The sequence below is a fragment of the Salmo trutta genome, chromosome 36, assembly GCF_901001165.1.
Source record: "Salmo trutta chromosome 36, fSalTru1.1, whole genome shotgun sequence".
NCBI lineage: Eukaryota > Metazoa > Chordata > Actinopteri > Salmoniformes > Salmonidae > Salmo > Salmo trutta.
Window position 1 is genome coordinate 37977961 of NC_042992.1, and position 24995 is coordinate 38002955.

General features: G+C 44.1%; 1 protein-coding gene across 2 annotated transcripts in view; it reads right to left on the reverse strand.

The window, feature by feature from the left end:
• LOC115176039 (RNA-binding motif, single-stranded-interacting protein 3) overlaps positions 1 to 24995 on the reverse strand; it is a 229070-nt gene that overhangs the window by 89008 nt on the left and 115067 nt on the right. For both annotated transcript variants that reach the window (XM_029735777.1, XM_029735776.1), the window contains exons 5-6: positions 4142 to 4299; positions 235 to 314 (exon numbers count right to left, since the gene is read on the reverse strand). In XM_029735777.1, coding sequence (XP_029591637.1) covers positions 235 to 314; positions 4142 to 4299 — 238 coding nt within the window. The remainder of the gene's footprint in view (positions 1 to 234; positions 315 to 4141; positions 4300 to 24995) is intronic.

Consider the following 24995-nt stretch of genomic DNA (forward strand, 5'->3'; position numbering starts at 1 on the left):
CCTTTTTGAATGGGAGGAGAGTACTAGCAAGAGAGCTAGCGACAACGCTCCGCGTCGCGTGTCGGAAGTGCAATTGTACACAATCTATCAAGGAGTGGAAAGCTGAAATTAACATAACTGAATGGGGACGGAGGGTTTCGGAGGTAGGGAGAGTGGGTTTCTCTGTGAAAACGAGTGATTTTCAGGGGGGAGGATGTGAGAGGAATGTTTAAGCAGAGAGGGAAGTCTTCTTACCTGGAATGCCTGGTGGGGTTTTCAGGTATTTCCCATTGAAATGCTGTATCACCACTTCACATTTCTCCGTGGACTCCATCCTGTAGCAAAAAGAAAAGGACATGGATAGATTAATACAACAGGGGGCATTACACATGATGAAGACATAAAACCAGCTATAAAATATACAATACAGTCCTTTCACATCTACATTTGACATTTTAGTCATTTAGCAGAAGCTCTTATCCAGAAGTGTAGTGAGGACATACATTTTCGTCGAGTCACACTTCGTAGCCTAGGTATCTGTTCTTTAACCAGGCAGTATACATTGCATTCGGAAAGTATTCAGACCCCTTGCCTTATTCCACATTTTGTTACATTACAACCTTATTCTAAAATGGATTAAATTGTTTTTTTCCCCGTTATCAATCTACACACAATACCCCATAATGACAAAGCAAAAACAGGTTTTTAGAAATGTTTGCAAATGTATTCAAACTTAAAAACTTAAATATCACGTTTACATAAGAATTTCAGACCTTTTACTCAGTACTTTGTTGAAGCACCTTTGGCAGCGATTACTGCATTGAGTCTTCTTGGGTATGACGCTACAAGCTTGGTACACCTGTATTTGGGGAGTTTCTCCCATTCTTCTCTGCAGATCCTCTCATGCTCTGTCAGGTTGGATGGGGAGCGTCGCTGCACAGCTATTTTCAGGTCTCTCCAGAGATGTTCGATCGGGTTCAAGTCTGGGCTCTGACTGGGCCACTCAACGTCCATTCAGAGACCAGAGAATCTTGTGTCTCATGGTCTGAGAGTCCTTTAGGTTCCATTTGGCAAACTCCAAGCGGGTTGTCTTTTACTGAGGAGTGGCTTCCGTCTGGCCACTCTACCATAAAGGCCTGATTGGTTGAAGCTGCAGAGATGTTTGTCCACCTGGAAGGTTCTCCCATCTCCACAGAGGAATTCTGGAGCTCTGAAGAGTGACCGTCGGGTTCTTGGTCACCTCCCTGACCAAGGCCCTTCTCCCCCGATTACTCAGTTTGGCTGTGCAGCCAGGTGAGCTCTAGGAAGAGTCTTGGTGGTTCTAAACTTCATCCATTTAAGAATGATGGAGGACACTGTGTTCTTGGGGACCTTCAATGCTGTTGGTACCCTTCCCCAGATCTGTACCTCGACACAATCCTGTCTCGGAGCTCTACAGACAATTGCTTTGACCACATGGCTTGGTTTTTGCTCTGACATCCACTGTCAACGGTGGAACCTTATATAGACAAGTATTTGCCTTCACAAATCATGTCCAAACAAATTAATTTACCACAGGTGGACTCCAAGTTGTAGAAACATCTCAAGGATGATCAATGGAAACAGGATGCACCTGAGCTCAATTTCAAGTCTCATAGAAAAGGGTCTGAATACTTATGTAAATAAGGTATCTGTTTTTTATTTTTAATACATTTTATACCTTTTTTTGTCATTATGGGGTATTGTGTATAGATTGTTATTTTATTTAATACATTTTAGAATAAGGCTGTAACATCCAAAATGTGGAAAAAGGGAAGGGGTCTGAATACTTTCCCAATGCACTGCATAGCCTACTCAAGTGCCTTACCCGAATACAACTATTACAAATAATTAATACCTAAAGCATAACATACTATATGTAGTATAGTACGTTTAAGTATGCATGGAACATTTTCAATGTTGAACCAATTTAGATTCGAGGCCCTATGACAACACGTATTGTTTTCCTTGGCTCACAGCTGAGTGCTTACAGCATGTGGCTTAGTCATTTTATGACGAGGCAAATTGAGGAAGTACACCCGTGATTTACAGTGATATCCGAATTCTCCTGGGCTAATTGAGGAAAGTGAGTGGAGCGAGCCGTAATGGGACATGAGAGACTGGAGAGAGTGCTGACTGTCTGCGTGTCATGGAACAGGAAGGGTGGAGTTACGAAGGGAGTGGAGTCACAACTGTGACTCATCTCATTTACAGAGAACAAAGTAAGATCCTATTAAACCCTCGCCTCCCTCCCTTCCTTCCTTCCTCCGCCCGACTCAGACCACTGATCAACTAAATATGTACGTACCAGGAAGGGTCTATGATCTATCTCTCACTCTATATCACTTACTAGCTTACCCTTCCCCTCCATCCTTTACTTTCTGTCACGCTCTCTCGTACTTCTCTTTTTCTGTTTCATCCTTCTTTTCTTTTCTTTCTCTCTCCCTTTTCTTTCACCCTCTTTTCCATACCCATCTACCTCCCTTCTTTACCCTCCATATTTTTCATATGCCTTTCTTTCTGTCATCCATCTCTTTTCCTCCCTTTCCCCTCCTCTTACCTATTTTTTACTCTCCATCTTTCTCACCTGTCTTTCTTTCTCATCTGTCTTCATCCCTGTTACCCTCCCCCCTCGCTCTCTCTCTGGCAGTGGGTCCTGTAGTGTAAGTGGATCAGGTCCCTCTGTCTCATTGAGGCAGTATGAGTCAACGGAGCCCTTTTCAGAGTGACTGGCCTTGAACGGCCTGCCATGCACACATTCACCTACCGCTGCTGCCAGTGATCCAATGGGGCGCACACGTCCCAGACACACACACTAACACAATTACACACACTCTCAGTTCAGCCCCTCCCTCCTTCTATTCACAATGATAGAGAGGCCCCAGATGAGAGGAAAGAATCTGCATAGAGCAGAGGTAACCTCTCTCTTTTACGCAATTCTAAATAAACCCATCGCCCTACCATAGGCACTGTGTGGACTTGAATTGACTTTATACTATATGCAATATGGTAATGAACTTCTGTCACAAGTGAAACTAGTGGTTGATTTGTAATTGGGAAAATGTATCCCTCCTGTGAACAATTGGATCAGACCCAGACTGACAACTACTCTTTACTACCTACTCTGTTTCTCTCCATCCTCTTTCCGTTCTCTTTCTCCCTCCCTCTATTAAAACCTGTTCTCTCTCTCTTTTCTACCTTTTTCTCATTCTTTCTCTCATCTCCCTTTTTCCCCCCTTTATCTCTTTCAGGTCTGATGAGCTCCCGACAGCCACCCGTCCTCTTCCTGGGTGCTCTGCCTCTGCTCTGCTCGGCGTGAAGCTGGGAGCCCTGCATGATGGCTAAAGACATCAGGTGGTCTTGTCCACAGTGATTAGCGGCGAAGCCCCCAGTAATGGGCTCTGATAACAGTAATGGAGGAGTGCAGAAACACTTAGCAAGGTTTACTCTCTCTAATGCCCCTCTGTCCCTCAACATCTGTGGACTAGAGGCTTCTATCTCAACACCCAATGAGTCTAAAATGGATGGGACCGTATGGGACTATTTAGTGCACCGCTTTAGACCAGAGCCCAGGGAATATATGAACTATGTAGGTGGTAGGGTACCATTTCGGACGCACCCTTGCCTCTCTCTTTCTCTTTCTGTTTCTCCCCATTTGAACAGGTGGCCTGTGACAGCCGTGTGTGTACGTTTGTGCGTGTATACGTCCATGTTAGTCTGTGGGAGTCTGCCTGCCTGTCCTTCTGTAACCCGCTGTAATAGAGTGGGGAATAGGAGTGGACTGCAGCACGGGCTGAAGAAGAGAATTCCCTGCAAGATGGTGTTGTTGTTCTCATCAACACCTTCCTCTGGGTAAACAAGCCGGGAGTGTTGTTGTGTTGGGGGGGGATGAGAGCAGTGTGGAGGATGAGGAGGACGTAAATGACTTTGAAGAGATAGCAGGGTCAACTCTCAAGTTTTTACAGGAGGAAAATATAGCCTCAAACAGCTGGATGCTATGCAGACAGAAGTATGTACAACGTGTGTATGTGTGTGTCTTTTTCTCTCTCCCACACGCATCCAAACCCACAGGCGGGCAGGCGGGCACTACCCTTCAGGTTTCCTAACACTTGTCAAGGGAGTGCGTGCGCTCCAGCAGGTATACCTGGCGAAGCCGACCCCTCTGCTGACCCCGTTGGCGTCCCGCAGTATCCGCGTGGAGATGACGTGACCGAAGGGCTTCAGCATGTTCTCCAGCTCCTGCTCATCCATGGACACCGGCAGGTTGGAGATGTACAGGTTAGTAGGGTCCTGCTCCTGTTGCTGTGGAGGGAGAGCGCGATTCAGATTTAGATTCCTGAACAACGTGATTGTCTCAACATTTGGTAATTCGGCGTAAGGATGATACAGCAACAACGATACACAAGAACAGATACACAGAGAGCGAGAGAGAGAGAGACACACAGAGAGAGACAGAGACAGAGACAGAGAGAGAGAGAGAGAGAGAGAGAGAGAGAGAGAGAGAAAGAATGCGTCAGTTATGCTTTAAATATGTACAACCAGTGCCTTGCGAGCTGTCACGAAACAACTTTCGTCACAGGCAACTCTGTGTGAACTCAGATACAGCTTGGTCTCCGCGATGATGACAATCACATTCACACACGCAGTCAGAGCACGCTTTGCTATGCTTGTCTATGCGCACAGTGTGTGTGGTCACACATACTGTATCTGTGCGATGGAATCTGTGTATGTGGGTAATACTGTATGTGTGTGACAGCATATGTCCAGTAATCTATGCATGACAGCGTGTGTGTGTGTGTGTGTGTGTGTGTGTGTGTGTGTGTGTGTGTGTGTGTGCCAGGGAATGTAGGATAGGATAAGATTAACTTTAATGTTCCAGAGGTGGAAAATGTATTTAGACACTATACATTACACATTCAACATAATACATACAGTGCCTTCAGAAGGTATTCACACACCTTTTTCTACATTTTGTTGTGCTACAGCCTGAATTTACAATGTATTAAATTGAGATTTTGTGTCACTGATCTACACACAATACCCCATAATGTCAAAGTGGAGTTTTGTTCTTAGAACATTAAAGAAATGAATGAAAAATGTAAAGCTGAAATGTCTTGTGTCAATACCTCTTTGTTATGGCAAGCCTAAATAAGTTCAGGAGTAAAAAATGTCTTAACAAATCGCATAATAAGTTACATGGACTCATTCAGTGTTCAATAATAGTGGTTTAACATGATTTTCGAATGACTACCCCATCTCTTTACCCCAACTCATCACTGAGTACCACTTCATATTTTCAAGCATGGTGGTGGCTGCATCATGTTATGGGTATGCTTGTCATCGACATGGACTAGGGAGATTTTTTTGGATAAAAACAAACGGAATACAGCTATAAGCACAGGCATAATCCTACAGGAAAACCTGGATCAGTCTTTTTCCATCAGACACTGGTAGACGGGTTAACCTTTCAGCAGGACAATAACCTAAAACACAAGGCCAAATCTACACGGGAGTTGCTTACCAAGACAACATTAAATGTTCCTGAGTGGCCTTGTTACAGTTTTAACTTAACCTTTTACTGCAGTGGACTAAATCAGGGTCACACAGAGTGATTCTTGATAGTCTTAAACAAATCTACTTTGAAACAAAAGTATACATCTCATAGGGTTATGGGCTTAACAAAAAGAAGACACCTGTACTATGTCAGATAAAGAGTTGAAATGTAATCAATTTAGAGTTTGCATCCCAATATTAAACTTGATATACAGTTGAAGTCGGAAGTTTACAAACACTTAGGTTGGAGTCACTAAAACTAGTTTTTCAACCACTCCAAAAATGTCTTGTTAACAAACTATAGATTTGGCAAGTCAGTTAGGACATCTACTTTGTGCATGACACAAGTCATTTTTCCAACAATTGTTTACAGACAGATTATTTCACTTATAATCCACTGTATCACAATTCCAGTGGGTCAGAAGTTTACATAAACTAAGTTGACTGTGCCTTTAAACAGCTTGGAACATTCCAGAAAATTATGTCAAGGCTTTAGAAGCTTCTGATAGGCTAATTGACATAATTTGAGTCAATTGAAGGTGTACCTGTGAATGTATTTCAAGGCGTACCTTCAAACTCTGTGCCTCTTTGCTTGGCAACATGGGAAAATCAAAAGAAATCAGCCAAGACCTCAGAAGAAAAATTGTAGACCTCCACAAGTCTGGTTCATCCTTGGGAGCAATTTCCAAAGGCCTGAAGGTACCACGTTCATCTGCACAAACTATAGTACGCAAGTATAAACACCATGGGACCACGCAACCGTCATACCGCTCAGGAAGGAGATGCGTTCTGTCTCCTAGAGATGAACGTACTTTGGTGTGAAAAGTGCAAATCAATCCCAGAACAACAGCAAAGGACCTTGTGAAGATGCTGGAAGAAACAGGTACAAAAGTATCTATATCCACAGTAAAACGAGTCCTATATCGACATAACCTGAAAGGCCGCTCAGCAAGGAAGAAGACACTACTTCAAAACCTCCATAAAAAAACCAGACTACGGTTTGCAACTGCAAATGGGGACAAAGATCGTACTTTTTGGAGAAATATCCTCTGGTCAGATGAAACAAAAATAGAACTGTTTGGCCATAATGACATCGTTATGTTTGGAGTAAAAAGGGGGAGGCTTGCAAACTGAAGAACATCATCCCAACCGTGAAGCACAGGGGGGCAGCATAATGTTGTGGGGGTGCTTTGCTGCAGGAGAGACTGGTGCCCTTCACAAAATAGATGGCATCACGAGGGATGAAAATTATGTGGATATATTGAAGCAACATCTCAAGACATCAGTCAGGAAGTTAAAGCTTGGTCGCAAATGGGTCTTCCAAATGGACAATGACCCCAAGCCTACTTCCAAAGTTGTGGCAAAATGGCTTAAGGACAACAAAGTCAAGGTATTGGAGTGGCCATCAGAAAGCACTGACCTCAATCCTATAGAAAATGTGTGGGCAGAATTGAAAAAGCGTGTGTGAGCAAGGAGGTCTACAAACCTGACTCAGTTACACCAGCTCTGTCAGGAGGAATGGGCCAAAATTCACCCAACTTACTTGGAAGCTTGTAGAAGGCTATCCAAAACGTTTGACCCAAGTTAAACAATTTAAAGGCAGTGCTACCAAATACTAATTGAGTGTATGTAAACTTCTGACTCACTGGGTATGTGTTGAAAGAAATAAAAGCTGAAATAAATCAATCATTCTCTCTACTATTATTCTGACATTTCACATTCTTAAAATAAAGTGGTGATCCTAACTGACCTAAGACAGGGAATGTTTACTCGGATTAAATGTCAGGAATTGTGAAAAACTGAGTTTAAATGTATTTGGCTAAGGTGTATGTAAACTTCCGACTTCAACTGTACATCACAGAAGACTGAAATATAACAAAACTGTTTGACATAGAAACACCAGCTTTTCAAAGTAAAAAATAAATAAATGTATTTTCATAATAATAATGAAAAATATGAATAACATTCCACCCATGAGGCCAAAGAGGGCACGTTTGGTCACTGACTGCAGGAAAGGGCTACATCAGCTTGAAAATGGCTGTCTCGCAATCATCAACAATCAACACGACAGCGCTTAAAGAATTTGAAAAACAGTAATGGGCATATATTGGACAATCCAGGTGTGTAAAGCTCTTAGAGACTTATCCAAAAAGACTCGCATCTGTAATCGCTGCCAAAGTTGCTTCTACAAAGTATTGACTCAGGCGTGTGAATACTTACAGTGTGTAAATTAGATATTTCACTTTGTCATTATCGGGTATTGTGTGTAATGCATTTTGAATTCAGGCTGTAACACAAAAAAAAGGGTATGAATACTTTGTGCATGTACACATGTATGGGTGCGTGTATGTATGTGTACACCAGTGAGTGTGTATGTGTTCACTAACTTGTGTGTGTGTGTTTACACTAACGTGTGGTCTGTAGCGCCTGGGGGTTCTAGCTAGCGGGGGCACAGCTGGCGGGGCAGCGCCAGGGAGAGAGGGTGGCAGCAGGCCAGCAGCGTCTCTCCAATACGGCCAGTCTGGACAACAACCAGCACATCTCATCACACCCTTTAGCCCGCCGTACTCAGGGCCACACTGGAGTACAAGCAGCCATGGCAAGGCTTACATTTTAACAGCAGCATCTTCTATTCTCCTGAATGGGAGCAAGCTGTGCTGTGGTACAGCTAGCAGGCAAACAGGTTAGCTAGCAGCCCTGAGGGCTAACACCTAGACATGATACTTCACTTTACCAGCAGCCTCTTCCCATTACCTTAATGGGAGCAGGCTGTGTTGTGCTGCTAGCAGGCTAACAAGCTAGCACAGGCTAACAACCCTGAGGGCTAACACCTATACATTTACATTTTAGTAATTTAGCAGACACTCCTACCCAGAACGACCTACAGGAGCAAGTAGGGTTAAGTGTCTTGCTCATGGGCACATTGGCATATTGTTTTACCTAGTCTGCTTGGGTTTTTGAACCAGCTACCTTTCGGTTACTGGCCCAACGCTCTTAACAGTTAGGCTACCTGCCGCCCAATACATGATACTTCACTTTAGCCACAGAGAGGAATGACAAAACCTGACTCAGACATCAACAGACATGACCGTTTCAAAATGGCCTCTTTCAGATGTAGAGGGAACAAACTGTGACTGATGAGGATTGTAAAAATGTCCGGTGCAGATGTTTAGCCACTCCTCAGTGCTTCTTCCCTGTCCCTTTTTTGCTTAGTCCCTCTCTCTTTTAGCTTCTTCCCTCTCTCTTTTAGCTTCTTCCCTCTCTCTTTTAGCTTCTTCCCTCTCTCTTTTTGCTACTTCCCTCTCTCTTTTAGCTTCTTCCCTCTCTCTTTTAGCTTCTTCCCTCTCTCTTTTAGCTTCTTCCCTCTCTCTTTTAGCTTCTTCCCTCTCTCTTTTTGCTACTTCCCTCTCTCTTTTAGCTTCTTCCCTCTCTCTTTTAGCTTCTTCCCTCTCTCTTTTAGCTTCTTCCCTCTCTTTTAGCTTCTTCCCTCTCTCTTTTAGCTTCTTCCCTCTCTCTTTTAGCTTCTTCCCTCTCTCTTTTAGCTTCTTCCCTCTCTCTTTTAGCTTCTTCCCTCTCTCTTTTAGCTTCTTCCCTCTCTTTTAGCTTCTTCCCTCTCTCTATATGCTTCTTCCCTCTCTCTTTTTGCTTCTTCCCTCTCTCTTTTTGCTTCATTCTCTCTCTATATGCTTCTTCCCTCTCTCTATATGCTTCTTCCCTCTCTCTTTTAGCTTCTTCCCTCTCTCTTTTAGCTTCTTCCCTCTCTCTTTTAGCTTCTTCCCTCTCTCTTTTAGCTTCTTCCCTCTCTCTTTTTGCTACTTCCCTCTCTCTTTTTGCTTCATTCTCTCTCTATATGCTTCTTCCCTCTCTCTTTTAGCTTCTTCCCTCTCTCTTTTTGCTTCATTCTCTCTCTATATGCTTCTTCCCTCTCTCTTTTAGCTTCTTCCCTCTCTCTTTTAGCTTCTTCCCTCTCTCTTTTAGCTTCTTCCCTCTCTCTTTTAGCTTCTTCCCTCTCTCTTTTTGCTTCATTCTCTCTCTATATGCTTCTTCCCTCTCTCTTTTAGCTTCTTCCCTCTCTCTTTTAGCTTCTTCCCTCTCTCTTTTAGCTTCTTCCCTCTCTCTTTTAGCTTCTTCCCTCTCTCTTTTAGCTTCTTCCCTCTCTCTTTTTGCTACTTCCCTCTCTCTTTTTGCTTCCTCCCTCTTTTTGCTTCCTCCCTCTTTTTGCTTCCTCCCTCTCTCTTTTTGCTTCCTCCCTCTCTCTTTTTGCTTCCTCCCTCTTTTTTTTGTTATCGATAGAGAGCAGAGGAAGTATCTCGGATGTTTTGTTCCATCCGACTGTCGGTCCTTTCTCTGATTAAGTGTCTTATCGAACAGGACATGTAGGATCTGATTAAAGCCCATCATGGACAAAACCCATGCTGGAAAAACAGGAAAACATTGGTCTTCTAACCAGGAACTCAATTTGCTAAAGTATGTTTTACATTGTTTCCAGTGTATTCCTGAGTTATTGGGGGGTTCAACTTAATGTAGGTAGTACAAAATGGGCTTCCAACTCTTAATTAAAAGCGATTTCTATACCATTCTATTCCATAACAGTCCATTGATTTCCAGAAGGCCAGTATTCCGAATTATGTCAGATATGCTAAATTCAACATTAAGGCAGACACTGATTCACATAGTTAGACAATGCACATGCTCAGCTGTCGGGCCGTAAATGAAACAGTAATTGAGCTGACTGTGTGTGTCATAGTGTGCGTACCAGTGTATGTCTGCATATGCAAGGGTATGAGTATGAGCGGGTGTGTGTGTGTGTGTGTTTGTATGTCTAAGTGTGTGTGTGTGTCCGTGTGAGAGAGAGAGTCGTTGCTTGCTGGGGCCTTGGCGGAGCATCCTCTTGCCATTGAGCTGTGCTATAGAAGGTTAATGGAACCCCTGCAGGCTGTGAGGGCTCTTTGATGGGGATGACGGATGGCACGCCACGCCTGAGCCAACAGCCTCTCTCATATTAAGGGCTGCTCTGTTTACCTCAGTGTAATTTCAATGAATATTACCTCATTATAGGGGAAGAAGAGTGAACAAGAAAGAGGGAGGGGAGAGAGAGAGAGAGAGAGAGGATGAGCTCTGATATGACATGGAGGGAGATATGACACATAAAAGAAAGCCCTTGTTGCCTTCGCAGAGTACTTAAGGATAAGGCCATTAACAGTGCTCACGATCTGCCTCCAGGCCATCCAGGTTGTATTCATTGAAATGATAAAAGCGAGACGAGACAGACAGATGTGCGTCTTGACTGGGGGCACTGTATTTGACACTACACCGGTGCTCTGATTGCCCTCCCTCTCCTCCCCTCCCTTTCCTTCCTGTTCAGAGTGAAAGAGAGGATTAGAGCATGCTGGGTAATTGGCTCTACAGCCTCTCTGATTCGTTTTCAGAGCGCCGGCAGTTTCTTGTCTTCAAGGGGGTAAGGGAGCTCAAGGCGATTGGATGACCCCCAGCCACAGGAGGGCGCCAAAACGATGGCTGGTAGCTGGGGGAGGGGGCAATTAAAGACAAAGACTATAGTGTTTCAACTTTTTTTGTCTGGGGAGGGCTATTAGTAACGAAACAGTTCTGTTTGTGTGGATATGTGTCTAGTTTTCTCAAATGTATGGCCAGAGGGAAAGATACAGTAGAATGTGTTGTAAGTGCTCATTGTGGAACCCCAGGTCAACCTGTTTAAAAGCTCCATCAACCGGGTGGGGAATGGGAATGATATAGAGAGGGAGACAGGCAAAGGGGGAGACGGGAGAGAAGGAGAGGGCGTGTGAGAAAGCGGACGAATACATCCCCTCAGTTCAAAAGCAGCCCCGGGTTTAATTTGTCAGGACTCAGAAGGAACCAGAGAGAAAAATGTGGCGGTAGAAAAAGCTGTCAGTCAGACAGGCTCTCTGATGAGCCCCTCTTCTGCTCCCAGCGATAGACCCCCCACCCGAATGTTGGGATCAAGCCACCTGCCTTTGAAGGTTCTGTTGTCAAGCACGTCCAAGCCGCCACTCTCCCTCTGTCTGCCCGCTGCACTGTCCCCACTCTCGACAGCCACATAGAGGGGACGGTAAATGGGTGAAGGGGGGACGAGGGATACAGAGCTACATGTGTTAAGCGTGTGTGTGAGGGGATTTAGGTCCTTAAGAGGGCGCTATGGAATTCTGTGAGCACGTGAGAGTACAGCTACCACCCCCCCCCCCCCCCCCCCCCCCCCTCCCGCAAACACACACATTAGCACTCATGCATCAATGCACGCACATGCACTCACATCCACGGAGAGAGCGAGAGAGAGAGAGAGAGAGAGCACGCAATGTCCCTATGCTCCACACTAGGCTAACAAAATCCACATTCCAAATTCATGCAAAGAGATGAGACGTAGAAGATTTGTGCTGTCCCCAAGTCGGCCATTTCCTTTCAATTACTGCACGTTAAAAACAAACAGATCCTAAACTGCCTGCCTGATATTAAGTCATAACTGTAAGACTATAACACAGAAGTATGGTTCTTTCCTTTCTGCCCATGATCTGACATACAACGCAATTGATCCATTAACTGCTCGTGCCATTACGTCAACGAAATGTAATGTAATTACATTCGGATGCAGTCTATTACTGACCATTCACCAGAGTAAAAAGCGCCACCTTTTCGTTCACCTCAATGACAGTTTGTTTCATTCTGCTACAGCCACCCAGGACAAATCCACTTCTCCGTCTCTGCCACAGAACCTATCCTGAAAAGAGCATCCGTCGCTACGGAACTGAGTCGAATGCATCACATTAATTCCCGACCTAGCGTTCTTTCATTCCCTGCGCCAATCTATGTCAACGACAGCTGAGGGGGTACGACCATCCCCGCCGAGGCACCAAGGCGTTTAGTTGCGTGTACCTTAACACTTATTCACGCTCTTTAATTACATGAACCCACCCGGTACCGCCACAACACTGTCCTCCTCCACATGCATATGAATATGGTTTATTGCCACTTATGGAAAATAGGTAGCTGGTACTATTCTATATTCTAATCTGCTGAAGATGTTAGATGCCTTTGAGGGAACAAGAGGTGGTGATACATTATTAAGGGTTTCCGCACACTGTCAGCCAGTCAGGAAGCATGGGCTTTGTTTAAGGCTAAGAGGCATAATCCAGGCGGGAGATGGGCTGGGTTGGCATCCTGGGTTGGGTGGTAAATTATTCATCCGGCAGAGATAGTTTGGGGTGGCAAACAGGGTGTTGGAATGTGCCACGGCGTGTCATGCGGTCGTGCTGCATGTACGTAAGAAAAAGCAAACATACACCAGAATCAATGGAGAATTTATTCTGGTATTGCACCTGTGTAGCTTGTTTCTGGTCACAGGTTCGGGAATGGTTAAAAAAATCACAACATCCAAAATTAACCTCACAAATAGCAGTGTTGGGCAATTTGGAAAGCCATAGTCAGTCAATAAATAATATAATAATACTCGTAGGAAAGGTTTTCATCTTTAGCTCACAATCTGTGGGTACTATACGATTAGAAATGTAAAAAAAAAATATGTAAAACATCACAGCACAATTGAAAAATATATGGCACATGGAAACCAAACGAAGGTGGTCTATGGTGATAGATGGGATGGGCTGAGAGTGGCTGAGGAGTGGGATTAAAGAGCTTATGTTTGGTAATGTATTATTGCTATGTGACTGTTTTATATAAAAGTACCATGTAAAATGTGTATGCAAAATGTGTATGCAAAATGTGCATGCAAAATGTGCATGCAAAATGTGTATGCAAAATGTGTATGCAAAATGTGTATGCAAAATGTATGTATATGTAGCAGAAAAGCAGTATCATTAGCAATCTATGTTTAAGAATATTAGTTCACATCAACATACATTTAAACATATCTCAATCAATACATGAACCTTTAAATTAGCAGCATGACAACTATATTATCCAGATGAAGGGAACCTACAGACTTGCTACCTCTCTCTCCCTCCCTCATGTTCTCCTTTACACAGGCATGTACGTGGGAGAAGATCACACCTTTTCCCAGCAAAACAGACATAACACCTCTAAATCACGGCAGCCGTCAGTGCCAAGCCTCATACATTTTTATGAAGGGTTCATGTGAATTTAAATGGGTCGATATGTGCTTCACCCGCGCTTAATCACGGCCACTGATTAGATTTTGTATCTCCCTCGGTGAGCTAATATTCCAGAGATTAAAATTTCATGTGGAGCTCATATCAAAAATCCATTATTAACATGGAAGAAGATGGGCGCAGGGTCCTGGATGGTCTCACCCCTCTTCCTTAAGCACAGACACACAGGCTAGGACTTAAACAGGCAGACAAAATACCTTTTTTGATCAAATCCCAGGTTGGTCTCATTAAGTCCTATAATGTCCACAATCAGGATGTTTCCTCATCTCCCAAGATTGAATAACATCACTAATCTCTCCCCCATTGACATAATGTGTTTACAGTATTTCCCCCCATGACGGTGCTGCTACAACAGCTCATTGTGTTCTCGGTAAATGCATTTCTCCTTCTCAGGTCTAATGCATCAATTATGATATCATTTTGGGAGATTGAAGTCCTGTTCGTTGACATCATTTGGCAGGCGGTCATTCGTTTAGACTCGTTTAGGGCGTGTTGCTAGTTGGTGTTTGATTTCTGTGTTGACCAGGAGGGGACCTCTCCTACGACAAGCCGTCAGGAGCCATGACGGTAAATTATTGATGATTCACTCAGAGAGGGCACCGGTCTCGGCCTAGATAACCTAGCCAGCTCGGATTCTCATTCTCACTTTCTACCTCCATCTCACCATCCCTTCTATTCAGCTCAGAAAGCCTCATCTTCAACAAAGGAGCGGAGATTGTGGTGGTATATATTTTCCTACATTGACAGTATGATCCAGGCATTCCAGTTCATGGTAATCAAAATGTGTTGATACTGTATAGAATGGGGTCTTCATATTTAAGCGTAGAAATATCTATTGATATAAATGTCTATTTTATCTCACAGATCAGTGAAGATTGAGATGCTCTGTAGTCATTTGATACTCAAGGCAACAAAACCCTTCCTGTTTCATGAGCTGAAATAAAAGATCCCAGAGACGTTCCATACGCACAAAAAGCGTATTTCTCTCCAATTTTGTGCACCAATTTGTTTACATCCCTGTAAGTGAACATTTCTCCTTCAAGACAATCCATCCACCTGACAGGTGTGGCATATCAAGATGCTGATTAAACAGCATGATCATTACACAGGTGCACCTTGTGCTGGGGACAATAAAAGGGCACTTTAAAATGTGCAGTTTTGTAACACAACACAATGCCACAGATGTCTCAAGTTTTGAGGGAGTGTGCAATTGGCATGCTGACTGCAGGAATGTCCACCAGAGCTGTTGCCAGATAATTTTACGTAGTTTTAGAGAATTTGGCAATATGTCCAACCGGCCTCACAACCACAGACCACGTGTATGGCATTGTGTGGAGCGGTTCGCTGATGTCAACATTGTGAACAGAGTGCCCCATGGTGGCGGTGAGGTTATGTTATGGACAGACATAAGCTACAGACAACGAACACAACTGCATTTTGGGGCTGTTCTGGGACACTGTAAAGTCCTTGGAGAATAAGAGCACCTCCTCCCAGCTGCCCACTGCACTGAGGATAGGAAACTCTGTCACCACTGATAAATCCACTATAATTGAGAATTTCAATAAGCATTTTACTACGGCTGGCCATGCTTTCCACCTGGCTATCCCTACCCCGGTCAACAGCACTGCACCCCCCACAGCTACTCGCCCAAGCCTTCCCCATTTCTCCTTCTCCCAATTCCAGTCAGCTGATGTTCTGAAAGAGCTGCAAAATCTGGACCCCTACAAATCAGCCGGGCTAGACAATCTGGACCCTTTCTTTCTAAAATTATCTGCCGAAATTGTTGCAACCCCTATTACTAGCCTGTTCAACCTCTCTTTCGTGTCGTCTGAGATTCCCAAAGATTGGAAAGCAGCTGCGGTCATCCCCCTCTTCAAAGGGGGGGACATTCTTGACCCAAACTGCAACAGACCTATATCTATCCTACCCTGCCTCTCTAAAGTCTTCGAAAGCCAAGTCACCAAACAGATTACCGACCACTTCGAATACCACCGCACCTTCTCCGCTATGCAATCTGGTTTCAGAGCTGGTCATGGGTGCACCTCAGCCACGCTCAAGGTCCTAAACAATATCTTAACCGCCATCGATAAGAAACAATACTGTGCAGCCGTATTCATTGACCTGGCCAAGGCTTTCAACTCTGTCAATCACCACATCCTCATCGGCAGACTCAACAGCCTTGGTTTCTCAAATGATTGCCTTGCCTGGTTCACCAACTACTTCTCTGATAGAGTTCAGTGTGTCAAATCGGAGGGCCTGTTGTCCGGGCCTCTGGCAGTCTCTATGGGGGTGCCACAGGGTTCAATTCTTGGGCCGACTCTTTTCTCTGTATACATCAATGATGTCACTCATGCTGCTGGTGAGTCTTTGATCCACCTCTACGCAGACGACACCATTCTGTATACTTCTGGCCCTTCTTTGGACACTGTGTTAACTACCCTCCAGACGAGCTTCAATGCCATACAACTCTCCTTCCGTGGCCTCCAACTGCTCTTAAATACAAGTAAAACTAAATGCATGCTCTTTACCCGATCGTTGCCTGCACCTGCCCGCCCATCCAGCATCACTACTCTTGACGGTTCTTACTTAGAATATGTGGACAACTACAAATACCTAGGTGTCTGGTTAGACTGTAAACTCTCCTTCCAGACTCACATCAAGCATCTCCAATCCAAAGTTAAATCTAGAATTGGCTTCCTATTTCGCAACAAAGCATCTTTCACTCATGCTGCCAAACATACCCTCGTAAAACTGACCATCCTACCGATCCTCGACTTCGGCGATGTAATTTACAAAATAGCCTCCAATACCCTACTCAATAAATTGGATGCAGTCTATCACAGTGCCATCCGTTTTGTCACCAAAGCCTCATATACTACCCACCACTGCGACCTGTACGCTCTCGTTGGCTGGCCCTCGCTTCATACTCGTCGCCAATCCCACTGGCTCCAGGTCATCTACAAGACCCTGCTAGGTAAAGTTCCCCCTTATCTCAGCTCGCTGGTCACCATAGCAGCACCCACCTGTAGCACGCGCTCCAGCAGGTATACCTCTCTGGTCACCCCCAAAGCCAATTCCTCCTTCGGCCGCCTCTCCTTCCAGTTCTCTGCTGCAAATGACTGGAACGAACTACAAAAATCTCTAAAACTGGAAACACTTATCTCCCTCACTAGCTTTAACCTCTTCCTGTGTGCCCGTTACTAAAAATACATATTGGTAGCAGAAGTACCCCTTGTGTGTATGTTTAGTGTGCATGCATATGCATGTGTGTGAGTTATTGACTTAAGTTTGCCTTCCGCCCTTCAGAAAACAGTGAAGATCACTGACCCGTAGAGTCTTGGGGTCCACAATCTTAACATAGCCATGTGCTGGCAGACCGGCCAGCAGAGGGGTCTTTCAGACAAACGCTTTGAAGTCACTAATGTCCGCTGATGCGGAACATTTGACTCATCCACAATGGAGACGGCATGCATGGTGACTTTATGAGCCTCGGACCCACTTTTAAGACATATAACTTTTAAAATAAAGAAATACAGCTGGAATGATGCATTTTGCATCAAAATCTTGAAAACTTGTTTACTAACATGCAAAACATTTTGGTACTATATATGACCAACCGGCTCGATTCGGTCCTATGTGGCAAGATTTTTTTTTTTTTTTTTAGTTGTACTTTTACCCTGTTTTCTCACCAATTTCATTATATCCAATTGGTAGTTACAGACTTGTCCCATTGCTGCAAGTCCCCTACGGACTCGGGAGAGGCGAAGGTTGAGAGCCATGCGTCCTCCGAAATACGACCCTGCCAAGCCAGACTGCTTCTTGACACACTGCTCGCTGAACCTGGAAGCCAGCTGCACCAATGTGTCAGAGGAAACACAGTCCAGCTGGTGACCGTAGTCAACTTGCAAGCGCCCGGCCCACCACGAGGAATCGCTAGATCGCGATGGGACAAGGAAATCCCGACCGGCCAAACCCTTCCCTAATCAGGACGATGCTGTGCGCCGCCTCTTGGGTCTCCCTGTCACGACCGGCTGGGATCAAACCCGGGTCTGTAGTGACGCCTCAAGCACCGCGATGCAGTGCCTTAGACAGCTGCGCCACTCGGATAAATGTAGAGACTCAGAGCTAGAAAATTGTATATCATACACTGCAGTTGAGGAACAATGGGAACAATTTTCTAACAATTTTTCTACATTACCTGTCTATATAAGGTCCCACAGTTGACAGTGCATGTCAGAGCAAAAACCAAGCCATGAGGTCGAAGGAATTGTCCGTAGAGCTCCGAGACAGGATTATGTTCAGGCACAGATCTGGGGAAGGGTACCAAAACATTTCTGCAGCTTTGAATGTCCCCAAGAACACAGTGGCCTCCATCATTCTTAAATGGAAGAAGTTTGGAACCACCAAGACTCTTCCTAGAGCTGGCTGCACAGCCAAACTGAGCAATCGGGAGAGAAGGGCCTTGGTCAGGGAAGTGAACAAGAACCCGATGGTCACTCTGACAGAGCTCCAGAATTCCTCTATGGAGATGGGAGAACCTTCCAGAAGGACAACCGTTTCTGCAGCACTTCACCAATCAGGCCTTTATGGTAGAGTGGCCAGACGGAAGCCATTCCTCAGTAAAAGGCATATGACAGCCTGCTTGGCGTTTGCCAAAAGGCACCTAAAGACTCTCAGACCATGAGAAACAAGATTCTCTGGTCTGATGAAACAAAGATTGAACTCTTTGGCCTGAATGCCAAGCATCACATCTGTAGGAAACCTGGCACCATCTCTACAGTGAAGCATGGTGGTCGGAGCATCATGCTGTGGGGATGTTTTTCAGCGACAGGGACTAGGAGACAAGTCAGGATCGTGGCAAAGATGAACAGAGAAATGTACAGAGAGATCCTTGATGAAATCCTGCTCCAGAGCATTCAGGACCTCAGACTAGGGCGAAGGTTCATCTTCCAACAGGACAACGACCCTAAGCACACAGTGTAGACAACGCAGGAGTGGCTTCGGGGTAAGTCTCTGAATGTCCTTGAGTGGCCCGGACCTGAAACCGATCGAACATCTTTGGAGAAACCTGGAAATAGCTGTGCAGCAACACTCCCCATCCAACCTGACAGAGCTTGAGAGGATCTGCATTGAAGAATGGGAGAAACTCCCCAAATACAGGTGTGTGAAGCTTGTAGCGTCATACTCAAAGAAGACTCGAGGCTCTAATCACTGCCAAAGGTGCTTCAGAGTACTGAGTAAAGGTTCTGAATACTTATGTAAATGTGATATTTTCGTAAAACATTTTTTTATAAATTAGCAAAAATTTCTAAAAACCTGTTTTTGCCTTGTCATTATTGGGTACTGTTTGTAGATTGATCAGGGGGAAAACTATTTAATCAATTTTAGAATAAAGCTGTAAAGTAACAAAATGTGGAAAAAGTGTAATGTCCTGTGAGTGTGCAGGCCATGGGAGAACTTGGACATTTTCAGCTTCCAGGATTTGTGTACAGATCCTTGCGACATGGGACTGTGCATTATCATTATCATTTTTGCCATCGATAAAAAATGTATTTTACTTTATTTCACCTTTATTTAACCAGGTAGGCAAGTTGAGAACAAGTTCTCATTTACAATTGCGACCTGGCCAAGATAAAGCAAAGCAGTTTGACACATACAACAACACAGAGTTACACATGGAGTAAAACAACATACAGTCAATAATAGAGTAGAAAACTAAGTCTATATACAAAGTGAGCAAATGAGGTGAGATAGGGGAGGTAAAGGCAAAAAAGGCCATGGTGGCGAAGTAAATACAATATAGCAAGTAAAACACTGGAATGGTAGATTTGCAGTGGAAGAAGGTGCAAAGTAGAAATAGAAATAATGGGGTGCAAAGGAGCAAAATAAATAAATAAATAAATACAGTAGGGGAAGTGGTGGTTGTTTGGGCTAAATTATAGATGGGCTATGTACAGGTGCAGTGATCTGTGAGCTGCTCTGGCAGCTGGTGCTTATTCTGCAACATGGTTGCATTCGAATACAGTATGTAAAGAATATTAATGTTTAACCATTGTACTTACATCACCTGAGCTGACTTACAGTATTAATTAATAAACATGAAAGCAACAATGAGCAACTTTGGATGCCACAGTATCGTCAACCACAAACGTTCTCTCTTGGAGAAATGCAATCCCCGCTTAGGAATTCTACACTGTGAAGCCAATACCATTATGCTCTATTCCCGTTTCACAAACATGCATAGAATAACTAAGCCAAGTTAAAGCTTCATTTGTTTTCCCCTAATGTGCCGACACTCACAAACAACACCGAGATTGACACATAAGCCTTTACCGTGACACAAACATCGTACATCAAATGGAACAGAAAAGAAATAGCCCGCTTCACACCGCCACATCAATATCCAGCAGTGACGCAAGAGCACTGGAGAATGAGGCATGACTGAGGCCCTGAGATATTAAAATACATATATTGAAAAATGATTTTGCGGCACCAACAAAAGCAATAAAAATGTAATGACAGAAGTTATCTGTAAGCACGCTGGCAGTCAGAATTCATTACAATATCAGCTGACGTACTGCGGCTCCATTGTCGAATCTAATGTATATAGAACCTATGACTTTTGTCACAGTTATAATTCAAATCTAATATTGAATTTATTTGGGTTGATAACAAAATGTACAAAGTGGACCCAGAGGATAACAGTCAATACAGACCCAAAAGTGTATATTTGGCTCATTAGTACCACATGACCTGTGTTGAGGGGCCGGACGGCTGCTTGTAACAGTCCAATTAGCATATAAATGGGCTGTAAGAGAAGTGGCGCTGTTAGAGGTTGGAGGAGATAGATAATGTGTTTGTCACGGACGCTGATGATACACTGAGTGAACTAACAAACTTAACGACCCACCCTGGTGTCTCACTGAGATCTCCCCACGTCTCAACAACAGGGTGTGTGTGTGTGTGTGTGTGTGTGAGTGGGAGGAAGACACATGCATGACGGAAGTGCTCTCGTTTAGTGACCCTGCAACATTAAAAGCGTCTAGACAAATTGGTCATGACGGGAGACGGGACGTGAACGTCCAGATCACAGTTTGTAAGAGACATAGTTAGGGACCTCTGGTCCTCGGTGGAGGATAAAGGGAAGGTTGGGATGGATGCCCTCTAAGTGAGGTAATCTCGAACTGAGGTCAGGGGTCAAGGAGGAGAGCGGTGAGACTGTCCCCATTTCATTGTGATGTCACACACTTTGGCAACACTTTACAATTGTCTTGAAGAGTGAAGTGATCTCTATTTTGAATTGCACATATTCTCCACAAATTGGAGTATTGGCTTTCAATGAGTTATGAGTTACGTACATCTAAGGTTCTAATCAATCCACCAGACACAAAATTGGCCCGACTACACTGAACATTTTATCCCAAGCCTCCACATAGCTTTCTTGATGCACATGATATACCACTATTTACATATCATATACTGCTCTCATGTACTCCACACATATACACATGATTTTGACTATTTCTCTTTTTTTCCTCTGCATTGTTGGAAAGGGCCCATAAGTAGGCATTTCTCTGTTATACACACTCTATCAATTCTTCAGTAAATAAGCCTTTGTTAGAAAATGGAAACTCATCAATCCTTTATCATGGCATCATCTAATGAGGTCTTAATTCAAAGTGTGTGTGCATCATTAACAAGGCCTGCTGTTTGAAGACAGCACTTGAATGGGCCTTTCATCTCCACCACAACGTGCGGAGAAAACTGGTCCTATTATGCTGCTGCGCAAAAAACCAAGCAATTGTAATGCTTCAGCCCCTGTGAAGACTTGTAAAATACTTCTATAATATTATTTTTTGATTTGCATTGTAGAGTCACAGTATACATCTCTTGACTGGGACAATGGGATTAAGAATGAGGAGAATTGCTAAAGTTGGTCAATTGGTAAACCAGCAATGTTTAAGACCTGGGAGGCTGCCACCAGATCATTCATCCTAAAAAAACGTCAACCTGCTTTACTGTACCCGGTAGTACAGTAAATGTTAGCTTCCTTGTACCCAGCCTCTCTTCATGGGCACTGGGCTGTGACAGCACCATGACTCGCACCCTGGCAGCAGGCATGAGTGATTGTGTCACCGTGTGATGACATCAGAGGAGGCTTTGGGGGCTACAGGTGTCAACCATGATTGGTGACACCATGTCCATTTACAAGACCCAACACAAAGATAAAGGGATAACGATCAACGCCCATAGCATACTTTTTCACCGCACCCTGTCAAGTGCCTTTCCCGTTGTCTCTCTACCATTACTGCTATAGCCTACAGCCTAACAGAACTTGCGGTTGTTGTGTTGTTGTTGTTTCCAGTGGTATGACCTCATGTGACTGCTATGTGCTAGCTGCATTTGTGCGCCTGCTGTCTGCCTACAGAGTGCAGGCAGCGCAACGCCCCCACAACCCCCGCTGCTATAATTACACTAATTGGAAGTTGGAAAGGAATGCAAACGGGATTACAGGGCTTTTCCGCACGGAAAATCAGCTGGAAAAGGTGAACACGAGATAGAGGGGGAGAGGAGAGCAGAAGAGGGCAGTCATGCAGTCACACATTCTGTTGTCCTGGCATTTAATAAAATGGCCAGGATTCCTTTAAACACAGTGAGGCAAACACATATACACACACACACACACACACACAAGGTTTGAGTGTTGTCGTATGTCGGCAAAATGTTCAGGCAGCATGCCAGGTAAAGGCATGATTTCAATGACCTAAACACACAATAGATATACATGAGCTTAATTGAATCAATTGCTGTAATTCATGGAGATTTAATCCTCTCATTTGACACTCAAGCACGCATGGTATCACAGTCACTGTGTGCATGCAGATTTCAGGCAGCAGACTGGAGGGACTATTGGTTTGATATCTACACCTGATGAAAACTTGAAATACGCCAAGGTTGTGATATCTGTACATAGAATGATGAAAAGTGGATATACACACTTGCTGACACGACGGCGGAATATTTAAGGTTAGAATCTCTCCGTACGAGGGCAAGTATAATATAAACCCTGCCAAAAGCATATTTCCTCCCCAGTTGACGAGGGAGGGCAACAACCCAGGCAGGTTTCATTCTGTTGAAAGTCACACTTGAAAGTCGGTCTGATTGTCTTCTGTTTGTGTGCTGTTGTGTGGCCACTGAGGCGTGGGACGCAGCGTGTGGATTCCCTGCAGGCGATGGGGACTTAATGAAGGAGAGACACACTGGAAGCAAACAGGGCCCTCGTCAGTTCCACCGAACCACAGGGTCCTGCACCTCAGCTGTCCTCCTCACCAGCAGGGGGCAGTGTAGCAGTGTCGAGTCCAGTGGGAGGTGGGGGGGTTTACGTGTCAGTTAGTGGGTTTGTTTACCCAGCTAAAGAGCCGTGACAAAGGGAAGTCACCAAAAGGTTGATTCAATTATCTCCTGACTCCCACTCACTGACCCTCTTACAAAACAACATTTCCTGGTACTTGTTTCCATCACGAGAGCTGTTTGTCAGGTTCACTCCCTATCACTGTGTACGTCTCATCGGCACTGGATGGACGTCTCATTTAAACCGCATATACGTCTCATCCTGCATCTCATCGCTGATCTATTAGCATGGGGGTGTTAAAGAGAACACACAACACAAGAAGTGAACACTGAGTAGTCCACCTCCTCCCCGCTCCTCTCTGGGTGTCTACATGTGGATTAGAACGTGTTGTTTGTCTATACAGCTCTTTTGTTTCCTCTTGCTTGGTTGACGACTGCTCAGCGCATTTGTCTTCCACTGATGCTCACTAACTCTATGTTAGTTACCGAGCGTAATTAGCATGCCGGCGCGAGCCGCGGACTCCCCGGACACCGCAAAACTCATTAAATTCCACTTGCGTAGTTTTTTCGCTGGCTTGCTTTAGCCCAATATTAATCTTCCTCTCTCCCCAAACTTTAATTCTTTGATAAATGTTTATTTAAAAAAAAAGGTGAAAAAAGCTTTCGCCCTCTCATGTAATAATGGCGTGTGTATGTTTGTGTGTGCATGTGTGCACTTTAATGGATATTATTGAGGTGTGGATTTATGGTCGGGCCTTAATGAGGAGCTGTCTAATTAGATGTGAGGTGCTGCCTTTGTTTCTTGTAGAGTGTAGCAGGTCGAAGAGGAGACCCGGTGCTCTCCTTGGGCCTCCAGTCAATGACAGTCACACATCTCCTCTCATCAGCAGGCCACACAAAGGTCATTGTCTGTTGAACAGATGTAGGATCTTAATTTGATCATCCTGTTCCAGGAGAACTTTCCTGCATTGCACACATTTTTTAATTGGTAGTGTATTTGAGGTTTAAAAAGGTTTGTAATTGACACTTACAAATGTCAGACTTGATTTTCCACTATGAAAAATGTATCAACCCCTACACAAATGTCCATGAATTATAATACACATAATTCAGATTTTCTGTTGCTGCAGGATTATTTTCCTGCTGTAGCAAACTGGCTCAAATTAGGATCCCATTTGGAAAGTATTCAGACCCCCTGACTTTATCCACATTTTGTTACGTTACAGCCTTTTTCTAAAATTGATTAAATAGATTTTCCCCCCTCAATCTACACACAATACCCCAAAATCACAAAGCAAAAACAGGTTTTAGAAATGTAAAAAAATAAAAAAATATCACATTTACAGTACCTTGCAAAAGTATTAATCCCCCTTGGCATTTTTCCTATTTTGTTGCATTACAACCTGTAATTTAAATGGATTTTTATTTGGATTTCATTTAATGGACATACACAAAATAGTCCAAATTTGTGAAGTGAAATGAATAAAAAAGCGTCAAAATATTAAACAAAAAAAGAATACGGAAAAGTGGTGCGTGCGTATGTATTCACCCCCTTTGCTATGAAGCCCCTAAATCTGATCTGGTGCAACCAATTACCTTCAGAAGTAAAAAAATGAGTTAAACAAAGACCACCTGTGTGCAATCTAAGTGTCACGTGATCTCAGTATATATACACCTGTTCTGAAAGGCCCAAGCAAGTGGCACCATGAAGACCAAGGAGCTCTCCAAATAGGTCAGGGACAAAGTTGTGGAGAAGTACAGATCAAGGTTGGGTTATAAAAAAATATCTGAAACTTTGAACATCCCACGGAGCACCATTAAATCCATGATAAAAAAATTGAACGAATATGGCACCACAACAAACCTGGCAAGAGAGGGCCGCCCACCAAAACTCACAGACCAGGCAAGGAGGGCATTAATCAGAGAGGCAACAAA